This window comes from Trichoplusia ni, chromosome 22 (genome assembly GCF_003590095.1).
Source record: "Trichoplusia ni isolate ovarian cell line Hi5 chromosome 22, tn1, whole genome shotgun sequence".
NCBI lineage: Eukaryota > Metazoa > Arthropoda > Insecta > Lepidoptera > Noctuidae > Trichoplusia > Trichoplusia ni.
Window position 1 is genome coordinate 3744830 of NC_039499.1, and position 21192 is coordinate 3766021.

The window sequence follows — 21192 nt, forward strand, 5'->3', positions numbered from 1 at the left end:
CTGCGACTATAATAGATCACATAAATTACAGTCATTATAACTTGGGTCCAAAGAGTATAGTAATACAGTATCTTGGGTTAGTTTCTCTTCAGAGAATTTAATGTGTTGTAGTGAGACACGCTGTCTTACTATCTGAAGCGGCAACACCTATAGGTGGGACGTTATGCAAGACAGCGAAAGTTCGAAATTAGGGGAATCATCATCCTTTATTAACTGTTCGGAATTATGTTCCATCTTTTTTAAATTAATAGGGAATTCAAAAAAGTGAGTAATTATACGGCCTGCGGTCCAATAAATACTGTTTTTATTACATAGGTACAATCAGAAACAGAAATAAGATTTAAAAATAACTGTACAGAATAAAATAATTAAACGAATTGAAGTTTGATTCATATGGAAAGACATGTCGTATAATGCTATTTGTTAAAAAGAGAGGTAGTTTAAGTAAAAATGTTTATTTATCTTAAAGAAATATTGATACGCGACCTCTATTCCCCTTGTATATTAAGTTACGCCAAAGGCATTAAGGGTTAACATACATTGAGAATTCACATTTCTTGCCATATTTGAGTTGATAACTGTAACTTTAATTTGTGTGCTATCTTTTTCTGCAGGACTGTCCTCGAGTTTTTCTACAAGCAATACTACTGCTGGAATGTTTTGCCAGTATCTGCCCAAACATCGATTTCTTTTCTCTATATAAGCAGGTTCTTTTAAAGCTGACGATGAAAGCTGCTGTTCATCTGCAATCCAAACATTAATATAATTATGTATAACAAAAAAAATGTGGTGATCATGATCTTTAGATGTATAGCTCAATAAATAAGTGTGGGGGTTTTGAAATATTTTTATGTTATAAGAGCCTAAGTTCCTTTTTACCTTCCATATCCAATATGTCGTTGTCTATCCATCTAGTTTGTACATTAATGTAGACTATACCTACATTAAATTTGTTTCCTATAAATCTACTGTAGTTTACCAGTGTGTTTAGGAGATTTAGTCCTGAAACAAAATGTGTGTTAAACCTCGCTCAGTATGCCAGTTATATTTAATTTTGCATAGAGTTCTATTATAATTTTATAATTAATTTACCAATTTTATTCTCATCACCAATAAATTGCATCATCAAACATGGCAATGAATCCACAATTATTAAAGCCAAGTGTGCAATATCAAGTGTTTCATTCTTAACACTCTTAAATAACTCCAATAGATCCTCCATAGTCCAAATGTGTACTACTCTAATTTTGTACATTAATTCAGCCATATCCTGAAAAAATAATTATTCTCTTGGAAGTAAATAAGTAATAAACTAATGACTTTAGTGGAACTAATGAGTAACTACTCCAGATGAATTGTTTTGAAAGGTATTTTATAAAAAAAGAGGCAAATGGTGCAATAGCTGTGATGATGATGTAGGGATAAGGAGAAAACACACAGCTGAGAATGGGCCAAGGATAGTAGAAGATAATTTTTTATAGCATTAAAAAGGAGGAAAAAATATAAATTTTAATACAATTTCCACTTAGAATAAGATATTTGAAAGAATTAGTACCTTATGGGAGTACCCATTGGCATCTAATATTTTTTGTATCCTTATTGCTGAGAAATCGCCTTTGGTATCAACATAAAGTATGGTGTTAGTATCTTGTCGGGCACAGTTAACAGCCAACTGCAAGGATAACTGAGTTTTTCCAGACCCTGCTAGACCACACAATTCAGTTATGTAACCTACTGGTATTCCTCCGTTTAATAAAGAATCCAAACTGAAAATTAAAGAAGGTTATTTTATTGTTAAATTGTTATTTTAGTTATAAAAAAAAAAAACATTTTTCGATACTAAACCTAAGTATTCCAGTACTTAATACAGTCCTTGTATCTGATATCCTACTAAGTAAGGTAGTTCCATTAATTAGGGGAGCGGAAAATTTGGTAAATATTTCATTTCTAACTGATAATATTTCTGATAGACTCAATTTTGTTAATGTTGATAACTTCTGCACATCTTCTTGAAGAAAATCTATAATAGTTAAGATATGATTTTGAGCAAGCCTTTTTAAAACACTTTCAGATAGGTGGGTTAAACTAAGGTACTTTAATTTTTGCATGGTTATCATTAATTAAAAACAAGAATTTAGTTTCGTAAAACATTTCGTTAACTCCAAACGCGGTTTTCAATTGTTTTTGTATGTAGTACGGAACGAATGTCACGAATGAACTTGAATGAAGTTTGAATTACTTATACTTTTTTTGTTTATGAATGAACTAGGGTGACCAACAACACAACACACATGAAACAGTCCTAGTCCGTTTTTAATCGGGTCTCAGGTTGCGTATTGAATAAAACCAAATTGGTAGCGAAAATAAATCAACAAAACTAGAAAATTTTTAATACTCACGAAGCATTACGGTTTCAAAACCATAATTTGCAGTTAAACGATAAATTCGTTTCCACATGAATTTTTTGTTTTCTTTTATCTGTGTTAGATTTGAACGAATCATAGACAAAAAGGACTGAAATCGGCGGTATCTTGCCGTCTACCGACGCCCGCCATTTGTGTTTGCTGTCAAACGCGATGTAATGTCGTCGAGTTGTGAATAAAATCGCGTCGATCATTGAGGCGTAGTAACGTAGATATTTTGTTTAGTTAAGTTCTTTTATTATTTCCAAAATGTCGAATATATCGCTTGATAAAGAAACTTTTTATCGCCGTATGAAGAAGTTGTATGCAGCATGGAAGGTCGGTTATTCTTCGTTTACTGATGTCACCGTTTTTGAGGCCCTGTTCTACAATAATTGCGCGATTTACAGGCTGCTGCAACGGACTCAAAGGGTGATGACGCTCTGGCAAAAGTTGATTGCCTAGTTTCTTGCGTCGGAGTGGACGAGGATACGCTTTACAGCAAGTCAACGGCGCTACAGGTATGCGCGACTTTTATTGCTTTCCATGTGCTTTGGATTATTACTCTACATTTATAACATGTCGACTACCTTACAAGTTTATGAATTGTTTAGTCTTATTTAAATGGCGTCTTATCTTCTCTAGAACTGACCAAAGTTGTATAAACAACAATTTATCACACTGCCGAAATACCGACAATTATTCGAATTATTATGTCGTGTTACCCTTTTAATTTGCGAAGAACTTAAGTATTTTGCATAAGATGAAGATGTTGCAACTGGTATATGACATTACAATAACAATTTTTGTAAATAACCATTTTGTTTTTAAATCAGCTTCTCAATAAGTTATAACTGTGAACAAGGCAAATTGCTTTGTTCACAGTTAACATAAGTCTAAGATAAAATGGACTAATTATTGTAGTTATTTATTGTAAAAACATTCTACATCACATCTGTTTCTTTTAAATCTGATTTTCAAAATAAAATTTATGTTCCGCCTGAAAATAAAAAATACTTTTATACATTTTCCAATATTATGCAACCAATGATTTAAGTTGTTGTGGAACAATCAAAGTGTGTTTCATTATTTTTAATCTAACATAACAGTGGCATGACACACCAACCCCGTAAATCAAAACAAGTTTGAACATGGCCAATGTTGAATATTTTTATGTTGAATATCTATATATATATATATATATCTTACTATAGGTACATAATGTGAGTATGTGAGACAATCTCTTAGTATGAGTACCCCAAGTTTGAGTATTAAGGTTGTATATTTATATTTCAATCCAATATTTTTGGATATAAATTAATTGATCGTCAGAAGAATGACAAAATTAATGAATAAATTAATTATACTTGTTTTTCACCCAAATATAAGTCAGCTGGCAATCATGTTGCATTTATAATGTATCAGAGAAGTACTGTAATTTTGACAGGATATTTTTTTTCAATAGAAATACTCAAGCAATCCAAAATTTTTGATATGTAAGCTTAGTATAACTTTTGGTATATAGTCTTAGATACTATGCACCTAGAGAAATTTAAGTTACTCATATGAACCAAAGACAATTCTTAGTATTTAGTATGTCTTCCATAGACAAGGCATTGGATTAAATTTATTTTAAATTTTACTAATTTGTTTCTTTTTCTTATTAGACATGGCTGTTTGGTTATGAGTTGCCAGATACAATAACAGTACTTACAGAAAACAGCATGTGTTTTCTGGCAAGCAAAAAGAAAATTGAATTTCTGAGACAAATTGAAAATGGAAAAGAAGAATCTGAATTGCCGCCAGTGAAATTACTTATTAGAGATAGGGTAAGTGTCAAGCAATATGTATTAATAATATTGATGTTGTTTTATTTTCTATTCATTTTTATCATGATTGATGTTTTCAGAATGATAAAGATAAAGAAAACTTTAACAAATTAGTACAAGAGATTAAAAAATCTAAATCTGGCAAGACACTTGGGGTTTTTGTGAAAGATAACTATCCAGGTGAATTCTGTGAAAGTTGGAAGGCTGTAATGAAAACAGAAAAATTTGAAAATGTAGATATTAGTTCAGCTATTGCTCACTTAATGGCACCAAAAGAGGATTCGGAAATAATTACTGTTAAAAAAGCATGTTTAGTAACAGTTGATGTGTTTACAAAATACTTAAAAGATCAAATTATGGAGATTATTGATTCTGATAAGGTGAGTGATATAATAAAAGTTGCATTAAAATGCAGAATATTGTATTTGAGATATTAATATCGAATAATAATTACAGAAAGTAAAACATTCAAAATTGGCTGAAGGTGTTGAAGCAGCAATATCAGACAAAAAATATGTCACAGGGGTAGACACAAGTCAAGTGGATATGTGCTACCCTCCCATAATACAGTCTGGTGGCAACTACAGTCTCAAGTTCAGTGCCGTGTCAGACAAGAACCACTTACATTTTGGGGCTATTGTCTGTTCGTTGGGTGCTCGGTATAAATCATACTGCTCAAATATCGTTCGTACATTGCTGGTCAATCCTACAGACGAAATTCAGAGCAATTATAACTTTTTACTCAACATTGAAGAGGAGGTCATGAAAAAGCTTGTAGCTGGCGCAAAACTTTCAGCCGTTTATGAAGCCGGTTTGGAGTTAGCGAAAAAAGAGAAACCAGATTTAGTTGAGAATCTGACTAAGTCATTTGGGTAGGTATTTCTATGTAGTACATAATACGAATAGTACTTGTGTAAATATAGAACTGTACTCATATCAATATTGTTTCTTACAGGTTTGCAATGGGCATAGAGTTTCGTGAAAGCTCAATAGTTATAGGCCCCAAAACGTCAACTGTAGCTAAAAAGGGAATGGTGTTTAACATCAATATCGGCTTAGCGAACTTGACGAATAGCGCCGCCACTGAAAAGGAAGGCAAGGTAAGTGATATTCATCGTCTAATTAAATATTACATTTTCGTCTGAGCAACATAATACTTACAATATTGTTAATGTTGTTTACGATTTGATTAAATATCGCCGTTGTGACACGAGAAAGATCTCGGTAGTTTGAGTTTTCGTAAAAAATAAGGTTTTAGCTGTGGGATAACTAGAGAAATGAAAAGTGGTCTCAACAACAGTTTGGTTGAGCTCATGAAGTTTCATTTCACCCCCCAAGCGGAGATTTCTGAATTCTTTTATCACCTTTTCAGACATACGCCCTCTTTATTGGTGATACAGTATTAGTAAACGAAGAACAACCAGCGTCCCTCCTAACGCAGTCTAAGAAAAAAATCAAAAACGTCGGAATCTTCTTAAAGGATGACGACGAAGAAGAGGAGGAAGAAAAGGAGAATAAGACTGAAATACTCGGTGAGTTCTGTTTGACAAACGAGTTTAATCGCTTTTCTGGACAGCTATAACTGCTATAAGGTTGAAAGTTGCGTGTGATGATCTGTTTGGGTGTAATGGTGCAAAGGAATTTGATTTATGTGCTTGTGAGATAAGGTTCAAAATAAGGAAAGGAGTTATTTATAATAGTCTACTGTTATGTGTGTTTGTTTATAAAGAACCTTTTCAAAATGCGATATGGTACTGAAGTTTTTTGCAAAAGATATTAATGGATGATGTGTTGCAATATCGAAAGATTTTCTATTTCAATATCTACGTGTATAATATTTGTAAAAGCTTTCAGTCATTGATATATGCTAAACTAACAGCATAATGATGAAGTGGAGTGTTTTATATTTAACCTCTTTTTGTTTCATTACATGCTATCGGATATCTTTATAGAGAATGGAGGTGAGTATCTTAATTTATTTAAAACTAACTAAGAATTTGGTCATTAAAATTTCTATATTAACGCCTGTTTGTACATATAAGCGAGAATCTACCATTCAAATCTTAAAATATGTATTCTTATTGGATTAGAATGAGTTACATTTTGGTTTGAAGAATTTCCATATTGAAATCAGCAACATATTACTGATTCACTCTTATATTGGAATGGGTCTTAATCATAGAGCTATACAGTTCATTTTTCACAATTAATTTCACTGAGTTCCATCAAATTTTCTATACTAAGCAACATTTGTAAATAAATACAAACTTTTCAGGTAGAGGTAAACGGACAGCGGTTATCGAATCAAAACTTCGTACGGAGCATTCATCAGAAGAGAAACGTAAGGAACATCAGAGGGAACTGGCTATTACTCTAAACGAGAAAGCGAAAGAACGGTTAGCGAAACAGTCGAGCGGGAAGGAAGGGGAAAAGTTACGGAAAAGTACCGTCTCATACAAGAGTACCAGCCAGATGCCGAGGGAAAACGAAGTGAAGGAACTCAAGTTGTATGTTGGTGAGTATGTATGACGTTTAGATATTATATTTTTGTATTATGCCAGTACCAGTGTTGTTGTTGAGTGATATCAAGATCTTTTTTCACAACTGCTCTGTAAAGACGATTGTTTAAAATCGAGAAAAATACGACAGCCAACCATTTCTTGTGTCATAATTATGACTGTTTTTACAAATTCACATGCACTTTTCATTTTGTATGTTTAGTAGTTATCCTAATGTCTTTTGCTTGATTTTTACAGACCGCAAATATGAAACAGTAATTTTGCCAATATTTGGCGTGCCAGTACCATTCCATATATCAACTATAAAAAATATCTCGCAATCCGTGGAGGGCGACTACACATACCTTAGGATAAACTTCTTCCATCCTGGCGCTACCATGGGCAGGAACGAAGGCGGGAACTACTCACAACCTGATGCCACGTTTGTAAAAGAAGTGTAAGTGTCCAAGCAATATAAATATCATGTCCACGAATGTAGCAGTAGTTTCTAAAAATATTATTGTATGTTTTTCGTGCTCTCGTAAAAGAACGTAGAATCTACTTCTATCATATTTTTGATATTTTGTATTCTGTTTCCAGAACTTACCGAAGTACAAACACTAAAGAGCCAGGCGAGATATCACCGCCGTCATCAAACTTAAATACAGGCTTTAGACTTATTAAAGAAGTACAGAAAAAGTTCAAAACAAGAGAAGCAGAAGAGAGAGAGAAGGAGGATCTTGTTAAACAGGACACATTAGTGCTGTCACAAAGCAAAGGCAATCCGAAACTTAAAGACTTGTACATAAGACCTAATATTGTTACTAAGAGAATGAGTGGCTCACTAGAAGCACATACAAACGGGTTCAGATTTACCTCGGTCAGAGGAGATAAAGTGGACATTTTGTACAATAATATTAAGAACGCGTTCTTCCAGCCTTGTGATGGAGAAATGATTATACTCTTACATTTCCATTTGAAGCATGCTATTATGTTTGGTAAGTAGTCTTCTGTATTAAGATTATTTCTAAGGGTCTTATGAACATATGTTATTATGATAGTGCTAATTAAACGCCGTATTAAACTAGTTTCTTTCACCTTAAAATAAGGAAATTAAGCCCCCACCTCACCTAACCCCCCTTGTCTGGTAGCTGCAACGCAAATACTGCGTCGGACTGAGTGATGAGATCGCCTTCCACTGTTTACATAGTCAAGACGCGGTCATTTAGTTTAGTAGTTGCGCGAATGCCTCGTCATTAAATGGCTGCATTAACTGGGCCATTTCTAAAGAACATGACTCTGTTACCTCCAGGTAAAAAGAAGCACGTGGATGTCCAGTTCTACACGGAGGTGGGTGAGATCACGACGGACCTGGGCAAGCACCAACACATGCACGACCGCGACGACCTCGCGGCCGAGCAGAGCGAGCGGGAACTCAGGCACAAGCTCAAGGTGGCCTTCAAGAGCTTCTGCGAGAGGGTCGAGAACATGACCAAGCAGGAGGTCGAGTTTGATACGCCATTCAGGTTCGTTTGAACAACTCACTTAAATACACTACTTACATATTTGATGAAAACTTTGGTGCACTACGCAAAATTTAAGGAGCATCTAGATTTAGTATCACCTGGAATGACACATAGTTTTGGTCCCTTAATTACGCTGTGACAGCTATATTGCTAAAATCGTAATAGTTCTGTGTGACACCAGTTGTTTTGCTTTTTTTTGAAAAAAATCCAAGCCTTAGGTACTTTAAAAATTAATTGTTATTTTTTATAGTAATTAGTAGAATGTTTCACCATTATTTATTGTCAATACTAAAAAGTAATTTTTAATTCCACAGAGAATTGGGTTTCCCCGGTGCGCCGTTCCGCAGTACAGTCCTCCTGCAGCCCACATCAGGCGCGCTCGTCAACTTGACGGAGTGGCCGCCTTTTGTAATAGCCTTAGAAGACGTAGAGTTAGTCCACTTCGAGCGAGTGCAGTTCCATCTCAAGAACTTCGACATGGTGTTCGTGTTTAAAGATTACGCTAAGAAGGTCGCCATGGTCAACGCTGTGCCTATGAATATGCTGGATCATGTGAAGGAGTGGCTCAAGTTAGTATTATGCCACTTAAATTATACTTTTCTATGTTGTTATATAAAATACAACCTTATTGCACTAAGAATAGAGTTCCTGAGTCACATATGTAGTTCACTATAATTTATTATTGATCAAAAAATTAATATTATAGCTACAATTAACTTTTTGATATCTATACCTACTTCCTGCATATTAGAAATCATGATTCCAAAGTTTGTGACCTTAAAATGTTATAACCCTCATAAGATAATATTTAATTACAGTTCATGCGACATTCGTTATTCAGAAGGTATACAGTCTTTGAACTGGACAAAGGTCATGAAAACCATCACAGACGATATCGAAGGTTTCTTCGATAACGGAGGCTGGTCATTCTTGGATCCTGAGTCTGATGAAGAGAATGCTGCTAATGTAAGTATACTTACTATTCTTACGTCTCAAATTGCAATAACCATCCCACGAAACGAAACTAAGTTTAGCTTAGGGTTAATGCATAGACCTGTCCAAAAACAAAATGTACTTGGAGTAACTGTCGAAGTGACTACTTATCTATCAAAATTATAGTTTATTTAAACATAGCGAAATCGGATTATCTTATAGTGTATAATTTACATCCTGGAATTTGGAGGCAGAAAGTAGTCAGTTTCCCATTATTTTTTATTTATAATAATTATAATATAAATAATTAACAGGACGAGTCGTCTGAAGAAGAAGACGACGCGTATGAGCCTACCGACGCAGAGACCGAAGAGGACTCAGACGACGGCTCCGAGTACGACTCCGAGGCGTCCGACGAGTCCGACGCGTCTGGGGACAGTGAAGGTAAGCCAGCTTCATCCTTATGTCGTAACGTGATAAGGTTCAAATTAGAAAGTTCACATAGAGACACGTAAACAGTTTTTTGTTACTGCGGATCTTATTGCGATTATATAAGGTTCAAATTGGAAAGCCCAAGTCTAAATACTTGAAACACATGTTTAGATTGGTTATGAGGTATTTATTACCAAAAATCGATCGATGTGATCCTTGTAACGTTACTTTAAAGTTCATAATGGAAAGTACCCCGAACGTGTCGAACGTAAATGACAGCTTAAAATATTCAGTAAATTTTCCATTAATTTAAGAATATCACTCAGCGAATAAAAACTGAACTCACGACTTTTATATATTTACAGAGGAAGATGAAGAATCCGGTAAAGACTGGTCAGATCTTGAACGAGAAGCCGCCGAGGAAGACAAGAAGGAGCGTATCTACGACAGAGGGGGAGAGGACTTCGATCGTAAGCGCAAGGGCGGTCGCGGCGGCGGCCGCTACGACGAGGACGACGGCAAGAAGAGCAAACACGACAAGGGATCCAGCAACCACAAGAGCTCCTCACACCATAAAAGTTCCAGCTCAAATCATAAAAGTTCAAACCATAAAAGTCCGTCGAAACATAGCAACAGCAGGTTAGTTTTCATGATTTCATGATACTCTAGTGAATAATTGTCTTTCCCATAAATAATTCTATAATAAACTACTTAACTATTGCTTTTATCTGAACAGAATATCATTGCGGCATTAACGTGTATATTTTATGTAACACTACTTACTGTGTTCCATATTACCTGTACATTAAGCCTTCATTTCGGCCTATACCGGATCCCTTTAGGTTATATATCACCAAAGCTACTACATATCTTATTATCGTACTTAACTTTCCTCGCCTCTTCCAGTCCATCGAAGAACCGTGACAAGCACCACAAGTCGTCTCACCACGAGCGCGACCGCAACAAAAGCGACAGCAAGTCCCACAACAAGTCTAACGATAAGAAGCACTCCAACGACCACAAGTCCCACAAGAGATCACGTGACGACAGCCGAGACCATGACCGCCATCCTAAGAAAGCTAAGTAAGTCGCTTTTCACAAATTTATCAGGATTGATAAATAGTAAAATAAAGCCTTCATAAAGAATTAAAATAGTACACTAGCTCTCAACAGCTTGACTTTCCAGATATTAATATTTGTGAATTGCTATATTCTTTAATTTTTTATTTTAGGATATAGTTTTGAAGACTTATTTGCACCATATTGTCAGATGTTAAGGGTGTTTTCTCTTGTTACAGGAAATAAATGTAAGGAGGTAATGACTTCGTTCGTAAGGAGCAAACACGGGTTTCAGTTGCCGCTCACGGCTCGTCACACTCTTGCTGTTAATTAACTGTGTTGTTACATTCAATGTCCGTCTGTGCGTTGTTCAAAATCAGGTCAGAATGTTTGTATGTAAGTAGATTTATTTCCAATTCCAATGAAAACTGTAATTTAAATTATACCATGAAGAAATAAATGTAAGATTTATTATTTGCTGATTTCATTTATTCCCATAGTCAATTGACTAATTTAATCATGATTCTATTCAAATTACAATGTACAGTACTGTTTATAACCACAGAACAAAATAGCATAATATACATAAATTACTATTGTAGTAATTTCGAGACTATTTTAGAGTTTAATTTAAATAATAAGCACACTGAACAGGTTGGCAACAACCATGGTTACTAACAACAAAATCTCCTGTGGTTAGATTGTTAAGCTAACTTACAAACTTCCTAAGTAAATCACATAATTATAATGTACATTATTTACATAAAGTACTAAATCTACATCCTTGTAGACTGATACGACTAAGGTGGAACATTGATCGGCAACAAACGTAGGTCGCGAAATACTATTGTACATGCAGGTTGTTATACTTGTTATATGAAACTTATTGGACATAAGTTTGATATAGCCTTTCATATCTCTCCACATCGGCTATTCCGATCAGTACGACGCAACTAACAAACAAACGTGCGAATCGTACGACTCTTGCCGATTGGTTTTGGATTCCCGGCTGATTGAGGTTAATAAATATTGGCTTAACTATTAATAGGTAACAATACGCGAGTGGCCGCGTTAGACAAATTAAATAAATTATACTATGCGCACATCGATCGTCATCGATCAGTGTTTCCACCTTAAGGTTCGGTGTCGGACTCCTGCGCCGCGACGACCGGCCTGCGAGGTAGCACTGATATCCTGGAGTCGGGTATCTTCACGTCCTGCACCTTCTGTGTATCCTGCTCTTGGTTCCCACTCTTATACCAATTCTTCTTATTCACTAACATCAATATCATGAGAGCTGGCAAGTGTATTAGTGAGAACCTGAAGAGTTTCCTCGAACTGTTACTATCTGATTTCTGGTAAAATTGCCATGCTGAAAAAAAACATGAGATTATTATTTTGCTTAGATAGCTTTTATCGTTTAAAAATTAATTTAAGCTTATCTTGAACCATGAATTTCAATAACATGCAATCCGTTTACATTAAATTATTATCAATGTTTACACAAAATGATATAATAACTAAAGAATAAAAAAAACAATGTATTTAATTAGCTTACCTAAGTACATAAAATAAATATTTAATGGTAATGATTCTAATGCGAACCACATGTTGGTTACTTCGAGGTAAGAGGAGGCGAGACAAGTACCGACGATCACTCCTGTGTGCCTGAGGGCAACCCTCCTGCACAACGCTGAAAATAACAAACAATTACTTTAATACAGTTGAACTGTACAACGTAAAGAAAAGGTTGTTTTTGTAGTTATAATAGACATCTACTAGGGCGAAGCTGCGGGCAAGTACAAGTATTCACACGATATACTGGTTACATGATCTCCAAAACGTCTTTTTCGACGTGGTATTACTTGAATATCTGAAAAAGAAAAGTAGTGACTCACCAGGATCAGTGATCGCCATCATTCTGTAACCGGCCCTGGAGTAGTCGGGCCTCAGGTTCCAGGACAGCGCGTTGAAGTGCGGGAACTGCCACGAGTACAGGATCACGCTGAGGATGATCGCGCCGGGGTCTAGCGCGCCCGTACAGCCCGCCCAGCCCATCAGGGGAGGGATAGCACCGACTGAACATCAACATATTGATAAGAATAAGTAAATTGATATGATAACTTGTCAATCAAACAACATTTCTATCGAGTTAAAATGTAAATGACTAAAGTTCTGAACTAGGTATTCTATTGATATATCGGCAAATGTAAAAATATTTATTTGTCTATTTATATAAAAAACTTAACTGCTTTTCACAAATTTGACATGACTCTCGTAAGAGGACATACAAGGATACTTTTACTGGAATATCCGACCCCCATACAGGGTGGAACCGCGGGAGTAAGCAAGCAACTAATAATGCAATAGAACCTTACCCACAGACCCAAGCCAAGTATTGTATATTGACATCCTTTTCATGGGTGTGTAGACGGAAGTGTATAGCATAAGATTAGTAGCACCTAGGGCCGCTGTCAATGGATTGACGCCAAAATATAGTAGGCCCAAACCGGTAGATCCCGCCAGTGCCGCGAAACCAACTGCGTGGACTGGCCTGCAACAGAATAAAAAGATTAAAACGCTACGTATATTTTAGACAGACCTTTGATAAATTTGGCACCCTTTGTTTCATAAGGCAAGAATTTTCAGTGAAATAACTTGGACATATAGCCTTCAACCGGTACAGTTTAAGTGTGAGAAGGTTTAAAATCTATGTTAACAACGAGAGTTCTTTTTTTGTTATTCACATGAAATGCCATTTAAAGTTTTCACTAGTATATCTAGTTCCGCTACTTTTGCGATATGCAAATATAGCTAGCGAGTATGGATAAAAAAAAGATAAGTCACCAGACACAATTCAATATTTAAGTTCTATGTTGATTTAACATTTGAACTCGAGAAAAAAAATATTATACCGACTTTGAGATTAATCTATCATGCGTGCATTGTTTAATGTATAGTACCAATACTTTTCAAATTAAATTATATAAGCTATGGCTGTAGTTTAACGGAACATTGCGTGTAATAACATTTCCAATAAATCAATCATTTTATTGCTTTATGTTCACAACATGTATAACATAAATTGTTTTTTATTTACTGCATTGTAACAAGAGTAACGGAACTGGGCAGGGAACTTAGACAGACTTGATAACGGTAGATGGAGTAACTATTTATTCCATTTATAAATAAATAATGACCAAGACATGAAAGGCCAAATTCCGGTAGGTCTACGATGAGAGAAAGAGGAGGAAAAGGCTAACTGTGAAGGGCAAGAGAGTTGAGAAAGCCATAAACAAAGGGAGATAGCCAATTCAACTCATATTTTCGCACGGCGTCATGTGTGATCAGCCCTTGTAAATACACAGTGACGTTGTGTCCTAGCACAGCTTTGATTTGTGTGTCACTGTCACACAAATTAAAGCTTCCATAATAAACATTCGCTGTCAACCGCACGCACACATAGCGCCGCGCGCACAAATGAGTTGAACTATCTGTAATGTATAACAGCAAAGCAGAATATATATTTTTTAATACTTATGAAACTTTTCGTAGGTACAAAGTTCATATTGATAACCACTTAGTTCAAAAAATAGTTTTTAAAAAATCTAAACGTAATAATTTAAATGTTTTTGTTTAGATAGGAATAGATTGATAAAATACAAATATTTAATTAAGGAGTGGTCAAAAGGTTAACTTATTAGAAATAAAACTGTAGTCAAGCAAAACTAATATCTGAAAAAACATTAGCATTTATAGGTATTGCTGATAAGATAGGAAGAAAAGCACTCTCATGCGATATCATGGCAAAATTTTGTTAAACAAATCGAGATGTAATGGTTAGATTTTTAGGCGGAAATATTCAGCTATTGATTATAATTGAGTTATCAAGCTACAGCTAAAGTTGTATGAACAATGTTATTATTTTATCGCTAAAAAGGTTTGCAGAGACAATATGAGTTAAAGTGTTTTTGGATCGGTATCAAACCGCAGTTGTAAAGTTCTCATTTGTGGATTACAATTACATGAATAAAAGTAGCCAATATTAATATCTCTCTTGAAGCCATTAATTTATGTGTTTATTGTTTCTAAAACCGTGTCTAACAGTGTATTTATTAAACTCATTCCGCCATCTCATTCAGGGTCAGCCAGATAGATCAGTCTCAATTTCTTGGCGGATTAAATCAAGAAAAGAGAAAAGCGAATATCTTACTCTAATAATCCTTTAACGAGTACTCTATTCTTGGTCCTTGACATTTGAGCATCGAAAGGTACTTCGTGGAACTGGTTGATGGAGTTAGCGGCGGCCGAGGTGAGCCCCGTTCCGATCGCACAAAGCGCGAACGTCGTCAGGTCGAAGGGCGCGGGGGCGAGCGCGTACCCCGCCATCGAGGACATTACTACTAATGCTAGAAACAAAAATAATTAACACAATTAAAATATGTGCATTTGTATTTCTTACATTTTTAGGCATTTCTGAAACAATGAATGACTCTAGTTATGATGTCTCGGGAGAAAAACCAAAAAATACTATATAAATAGGGTACATGCCAAAGTTGAAGTTGAAAATATTTAAACCTATTTGGACCTGGGCTTACGATATACAAATTACAAACAGAAAATCTTTTAGACTCCAGTGTATGTAGTGTAGGTTTCGGAATGAAAGATTTGCCATAAACTGTATAAACATAGTTAGGATGACAATTGTCTTTAATAGCGAGAATAAAAACTAGAGATCAACATAAAAGCTGGTTAGGTATATCAAAAGATCACAGGTTGAAAAGTCACGTGCTTATGCAATATAAATAAAATGGGTGAGAAACAGCATGACAATGTATCGGAAATATCGGATGAGGTAACACATGCCTATTGATAAAGTCAATTGCAATACGTAAAGTCAGTGACTTAGCGTGTTTATAAACATCAGACTATCAATCAATTACCGCCGGAGATGATTTCACAGATTCTTGGAAAGCAAAACGACAATATTATTTAAAATTTAAATGTACAAAAACTATAATACAAGTAATTCCGGAATATCTTTCATCTCATAATTTCTCTTTACCTATTATTCTTCATAGCGGATAAAAGTGCTAATCTAAACTTATTAATAATGGAAGGCCATTACAGATTCAATAGTTAATAATAACTGAAATAATGTTTTTTATCAAAAACACATTATGTATGCGTTTTCCTCTTATTATTTTAATAATTACGAACAAGGAAACTACTAATAAGTTATTTCTGTTTAACACGTGAATGTATTTCGATTTCTGCATTTAAATCTAGCTCGAGATAACCTTTTTCTCATTAATGATTAACTATACAGGAATCCCCGTTATTTCTATAATTATTATTAACTTAACATAGTTCATTTTATATGTGCGTACGGCGATAAGTATGCCTGCGGAATGTCTTTGTCTGTCAGTCACTCGTAAAATAATTAAAGCTGCAAACTATATCCTACTAATATGTCTATTATTATAAACGCGAAAGTTTATATGTATGTTTTTTCCTCTTCCACGCAAAAACCACTTAAATTTTTTAGACGAAACTTGCTTAACACTATTATTAACACGTTAGTTAGTAGTTAGTAAATTAGTTAAAGTTTATCGCGATGATGTTAAGTTCTCGTGAGATCATGTTCAATTTGTAGCGGAAGGCCCTTTGGCAATAGCAGTCACTGTATATTTACAAAGGTTACCCACACATGGCGGCGTACGCAAAGATGAGTTGAATAATACATTTGTTTAGTTACATGTGTAAGTTGCAGTTGTTTATCAGGACGGATGTTTGTTTTCTTCATCGACGTTTTAAACATGATCAGTACACAAGGACTACGATTATCCTCTGATAAGCCTATGGTATGTATAGGTAATATAATGACTGATTACGAAGATAGTCATGAATGTGGGTCGATGTTTTAGTATCGATACAATAGCACGTTTTGTTAATTGATAGCAGATAGTTATATGTCGTTAAAACTTCATGTTCAAAGAAGTCGATGTATCTAGTTTGAGTCGCATAACATCGGTGTTTTTCTCTTCTTCCCAAGACTTGAAACTTTTGGATAGTGACGTCATATGACATACGCAATTGTTGAAATCTATTTTATCTTTAATGATTAGATAGTACCTCAACTACGTGTGGTGACACTATACCTACTGATTCAGCACATTGATCATTTTGGCTAATCAGTTCCTAATCCTCACTTTTCTGCCCGATGCAGGATCGTTTGTTGAACAGCCAATTATTTAACCCTACAGCTCTATTACTTAAAAAAAAACTTCCGCGACCGTTTCCAAAATCTTCGCATTGGTCCAGATTAAAAAGAAAAGAAGCACCTTTGAAGTTGTATCTGGAAATATTTCGTCTTTCCCAGAACGGAAGGAGAAAATAGGGTATAAAAGCGGCAAAATCTGAAGACCACGTTAGAAAAACAAAACTCATACTTACAACTTAACCGAAACTTCGATAGCATCATACAATACTGTCCCATATTGTTCTTTCTGTCGTGTGATGGCGTTTCCTTCCACATCCTATTGTCTTGTTGTACATTTTTAGTTTTCACCGTAGCCGTGGTCTGTGTCGTAATGGGTAGTTTGCTGGTCCAGCACTGTGACGTCGATATCCTTGCCAGTTGTTGAATTAGAATGCCGTTCTGTAATAATTAATATATTATTACGGTATTTAATAATATTTTCCTTACACGCGATAGACTTGGAATTCTCTTCACAAGGATGCAATAATAATAGTTTCACTATCATGTTTTTTTTGTAACGATTCCCGCTCCCACTAATTTAATCCTTATGACGCGTTTCAGTATACAGCAGTGAAAAAGCAACGACCTGTCTTGACTTATTCCATCTTTTTAGAAGGTTACTTAAGAAGGGTACCTATGCATTTATTAATACCATAAATTCAAATGGCGAATTCCCATTGATTTTTGATAAATATTTAATTTTATACAACTATATTTTCCCGTTTACCATAGTGGAGTTATCGCTAAGTACTTCTCGATGCAATTTGTTTCATACACATCAAATATCATATATTACACATTAGATCGGTAACCGCTAATCTAATGTTGTGGTTAGCTGCTAAGCGCTGATATTATGAGGCTATAAATCAATATTTCGATCTAGAAATTAATATTTACTTAAAAATATGGTTCGTGTAACAAGCAAACAAAACCCAAGTAAAGAATAATTTAAACCTAAATAATTGAAATATAAAAATCGAGTATTTTTACATAACAATTAAATTTAAATATTTACATAGTTGTTTAAATTAAATGTTTGCACGATCATGTAAATGTTTGTTTTTGAAAAACAAATGAGGTCGTAAAATAGGCGATTATCAAAATACTATAATGCCTAATTTATTTAAACGAATTTCGGTCTTATCACATTGTGAATGAAATTGTGAAATTTGTACTTCTTTAGTAAATATCTAAATGGGCAAAGAGCAATGGCCGGATTTTATAAATAATATTAGTACTCAAAATTTGACCTGTAGTAGGTACCCCGAAAACTTATCTGAGATTTCATATTTATTTAGCTTGGCTTGGCTTTGGCTTCATATAATTTGGTTTGGTCATTAATGCTTCTAGACTGTTTTACCTTTTTAATGGTTTATTTCAGTGTATTTTTTAAGTTCTAGCTAATGGTAGTCCGGACAAAACGGAAAAGTTGCCGTGAGTTAAAGAAAAAGTTAAAAGAAAATACTAGTCATCTATAATTAATTAATTAATATGAACCTAGTTAATCAGCATCAGATTAACATAAATTGGGTAGGTAAGTAAGCACCCAAAAACGAAAAACAGCAAAAAAACTTAAAATCGATATCACCAAAACAGTATCTATTGAGACTGGCTTCAAGTAATAAAAGTTTACAAAGGTCAGTCACAAAATCAAGTGCCTATCTTATAAAAAAAATATAGATCCAAAATTGCGCAACTTTTTCGATAACAGTGTCCGTCTGATTTGGACTCTATGTTGTTTTAACCTTTTCATATCACTGATGACATTTTTTGAATTTCAAAAAACAAGTTAATGATAAAGTACTACCACACGTGACCTTGCCATATTCAGATTTATGCTTATTTTAGTTCTCAAACAGAAAGCTTCTAACATAAATGTATATCATTTATGAACATCATCCATTTTAATAGGTTACGATAGACTAATTAACGAGCTATTTGTCTCTTCATGTTAATGGGTTTATGTCCCCACAAGGACCGGAAGACTGCTGGGCCGCAATACCGCTATTAACAACGGCCGATGAATTGATGGAAATTGGATTAAATTGGCACTTTTCGTATTCTCCAAAGCAGTATGCCAACACAATAATTGAAAATTCAGTACGAGGCCGTACAGCCACTGTCAATACAATGAATTTCCAATTACAGGCTACACTTAGGTACATCTTTCAGCTTAGAAAGCGACGGTCGCCGAAAATACCGAGCCTTGAAAGTTTTCCTTTGGTTATGCGTTATTTTGTCTGCTTAAAGAGTATGCAATCGTTTAATATCCTTGTAGGATAGAAGACTCCAATGAGGTATTGTTACTTAGCGATGTTTGAACAGTGATACATTATTATTTTCGTTACCTAACGCTACGTACTTAAACAAGATAATCGTCAGGCTGACTTAAAGGCGACACTCGGACGTTTCTGACTTTTACTGATATTAAATACCAATGGATTGAAGATTTGTTCAACAAGATTTAAAGCAAAGACTGGCGAACAGTTTTCTACCTCGTCCAAACACTCGACGATACATAAATAAAGATCGCGTTGCGTAACATTACGACAGAAAAAATAAACAGTATACCATACTTTAAGCTACTTCGTTATTTGAGGCAAGATATTTTCTGTAGGTATCAGCTAAGTAAAGACTTTGAAATGGTCAAGACATATTGTCTTGACCATTAGTAATATTGACTCCTTTTTTTCAGGACCCGTTCAATAAAATAAGCAACAGATGTGGAATGAAGGGTTAAGCTTTTAGCCAGCTGTTGTCAACATAAATATTGATAAACAAATATGAATACATATTATTCTTTATTGAGTTTGTTCGATCTCATAAAAAATAAACTTTTTTTTAATGAAAATGCTGGGCTCAGTCGCAGAAGCTGATTTAGTGTACATGATTTTAGAAAAAAAAAATATAGCATAGACATTGATTTTAATAACATTTTCCATTGCTATCTAATCTACAGACTAAATAAGTCAGTTGAATAATAACAGGAATTTCCCAGTGTCTTGTGCTGTTAGGCCACTTATTATGATTTTTTAGGAGATACTGGACTTTAGAATAAAATAAATATGTTAGTAAGGGTCCTGATGTATTTTATGTTCTCATGAAAATAATAAAAGAAGAAAACAATGTTAGTGTTAGTCATTTTAAGAGCTGCAGTTTTGTTGAAAATTAAAGAATGATTGAAAAATACTTGAAGCCATTAAATTTTGTGATATATTTTATTTATTATACTAGGTTTAGGATTGACAACTAAGGGCAAATGCTCAGTAGTTAATTTATGCATGGTTGACAATTGAATACAGCTAGAAATCTAAGAATTATGTCTGATTAGCAACTTTAAAATATTCGTCAAATATTACGGTGGCTTTTAATAAATGCGTATTTACTATTCTATTATTAGTAGATGTATTTTAGAAATAAAACGCAATAATTTAAAATATGGAAATTAATGACAAAAGTTTAAGTTACTTTGAAATTCTTACCCCAGAAATGCCGACAACACCATGTCTCAGGCAAATCGTGCAGTGCATCACTTTTTTATAGAACATTTTGTTGGTACACACCTTATATCAACATTCTGAAATAAACAAGTAAATTTTACCACCCTTGGTATTGTGACTTCGTATTATATTCACAACTTTTACCTCTCAGTACAAGAGCGTTATAAATACTAAATAATCAACATTTATCTCCTTAAAATTAAATAACATTCGACACATTCAAGGCAGTTACAAATGATAAGTTATTTTGAAAATTAATTTAAATATAGCTCATGCAGCGATTAATGTAAATACTACTCACTTATTTAATTTATAATTGTATTCTAAAAACCACCCTAATTATCAACACTTAAAATAATTATGATAAAATGATAATATGAAAACATTTCAGAGGTTATCAACATTCGACATATGACATAAGTGACGTAACTTTGGTTGGGATCCAGTGTCATTGCCAGTATATTCATTTATTTACGAAAAAGCAATTTTTCTTCAGATTAATTAAAAAAAAATGTTTTATTTCATGGTTCCCTGTAACAAAACCCCTTAAATTTTCTAATACAGTTTGAGAAATCAATAAGTTCTAGCGAAACATCAAGAATAAGGTTTCGATTAAACAATTATTAGAGCTCAAAAGAAAAAGGAAAGTCGAAAAAGACTTGCCGAATTTACCGTAGTAGCAATGAAGACGAAAAACGCTTCAATGATGAAGAGTGATATAGCAATAACTTTCGTTGTCTAATGCAGTTGC

The 21192-nt window shown here is 34.3% G+C and overlaps 3 protein-coding genes across 4 annotated transcripts; 1 reads left to right on the plus strand and 2 right to left on the minus strand.

The window, feature by feature from the left end:
* Positions 1 to 438: 438 nt before the first annotated feature.
* On the minus strand, positions 439 to 2217 carry LOC113504545 (DNA repair protein RAD51 homolog 4). Its single transcript, XM_026886892.1, has 5 exons — positions 1846 to 2217; positions 1556 to 1766; positions 1093 to 1270; positions 880 to 1002; positions 439 to 743 (listed from the first exon to the last, which is right to left on the minus strand). The coding sequence occupies exons 1-5, from the start codon at positions 2115 to 2117 to the stop codon at positions 505 to 507; spliced, it is 1023 nt and encodes a 340-aa protein (XP_026742693.1). The 5' UTR covers positions 2118 to 2217; the 3' UTR covers positions 439 to 504.
* A 322-nt stretch (positions 2218 to 2539) lies between these two features.
* On the plus strand, positions 2540 to 11153 carry LOC113504542 (FACT complex subunit spt16). Of its 2 annotated transcripts, XM_026886886.1 has the most exons (18): positions 2541 to 2741; positions 2813 to 2923; positions 4070 to 4231; positions 4312 to 4611; positions 4688 to 5103; positions 5187 to 5331; positions 5604 to 5763; positions 6184 to 6192; positions 6507 to 6746; positions 6988 to 7186; positions 7330 to 7727; positions 8042 to 8255; positions 8570 to 8824; positions 9074 to 9221; positions 9503 to 9632; positions 9986 to 10259; positions 10527 to 10703; positions 10919 to 11153. In XM_026886886.1, the coding sequence occupies exons 1-18, from the start codon at positions 2673 to 2675 to the stop codon at positions 10923 to 10925; spliced, it is 3414 nt and encodes a 1137-aa protein (XP_026742687.1). In that variant the 5' UTR covers positions 2541 to 2672; the 3' UTR covers positions 10926 to 11153. The 2 variants fall into 2 exon arrangements, with proteins under 2 accessions (XP_026742688.1, XP_026742687.1); XM_026886887.1 differs by lacking the exon at positions 6184 to 6192 and having other exon boundaries at positions 2540 to 2741.
* LOC113504544 (protoheme IX farnesyltransferase, mitochondrial) lies at positions 11147 to 20870 on the minus strand. Its single transcript, XM_026886891.1, has 8 exons — positions 20743 to 20870; positions 20424 to 20518; positions 17136 to 17340; positions 14893 to 15088; positions 13058 to 13233; positions 12578 to 12757; positions 12238 to 12372; positions 11147 to 12051 (listed from the first exon to the last, which is right to left on the minus strand). The coding sequence occupies exons 2-8, from the start codon at positions 20487 to 20489 to the stop codon at positions 11813 to 11815; spliced, it is 1197 nt and encodes a 398-aa protein (XP_026742692.1). The 5' UTR covers positions 20490 to 20518; positions 20743 to 20870; the 3' UTR covers positions 11147 to 11812.
* Positions 20871 to 21192: the final 322 nt, after the last annotated feature.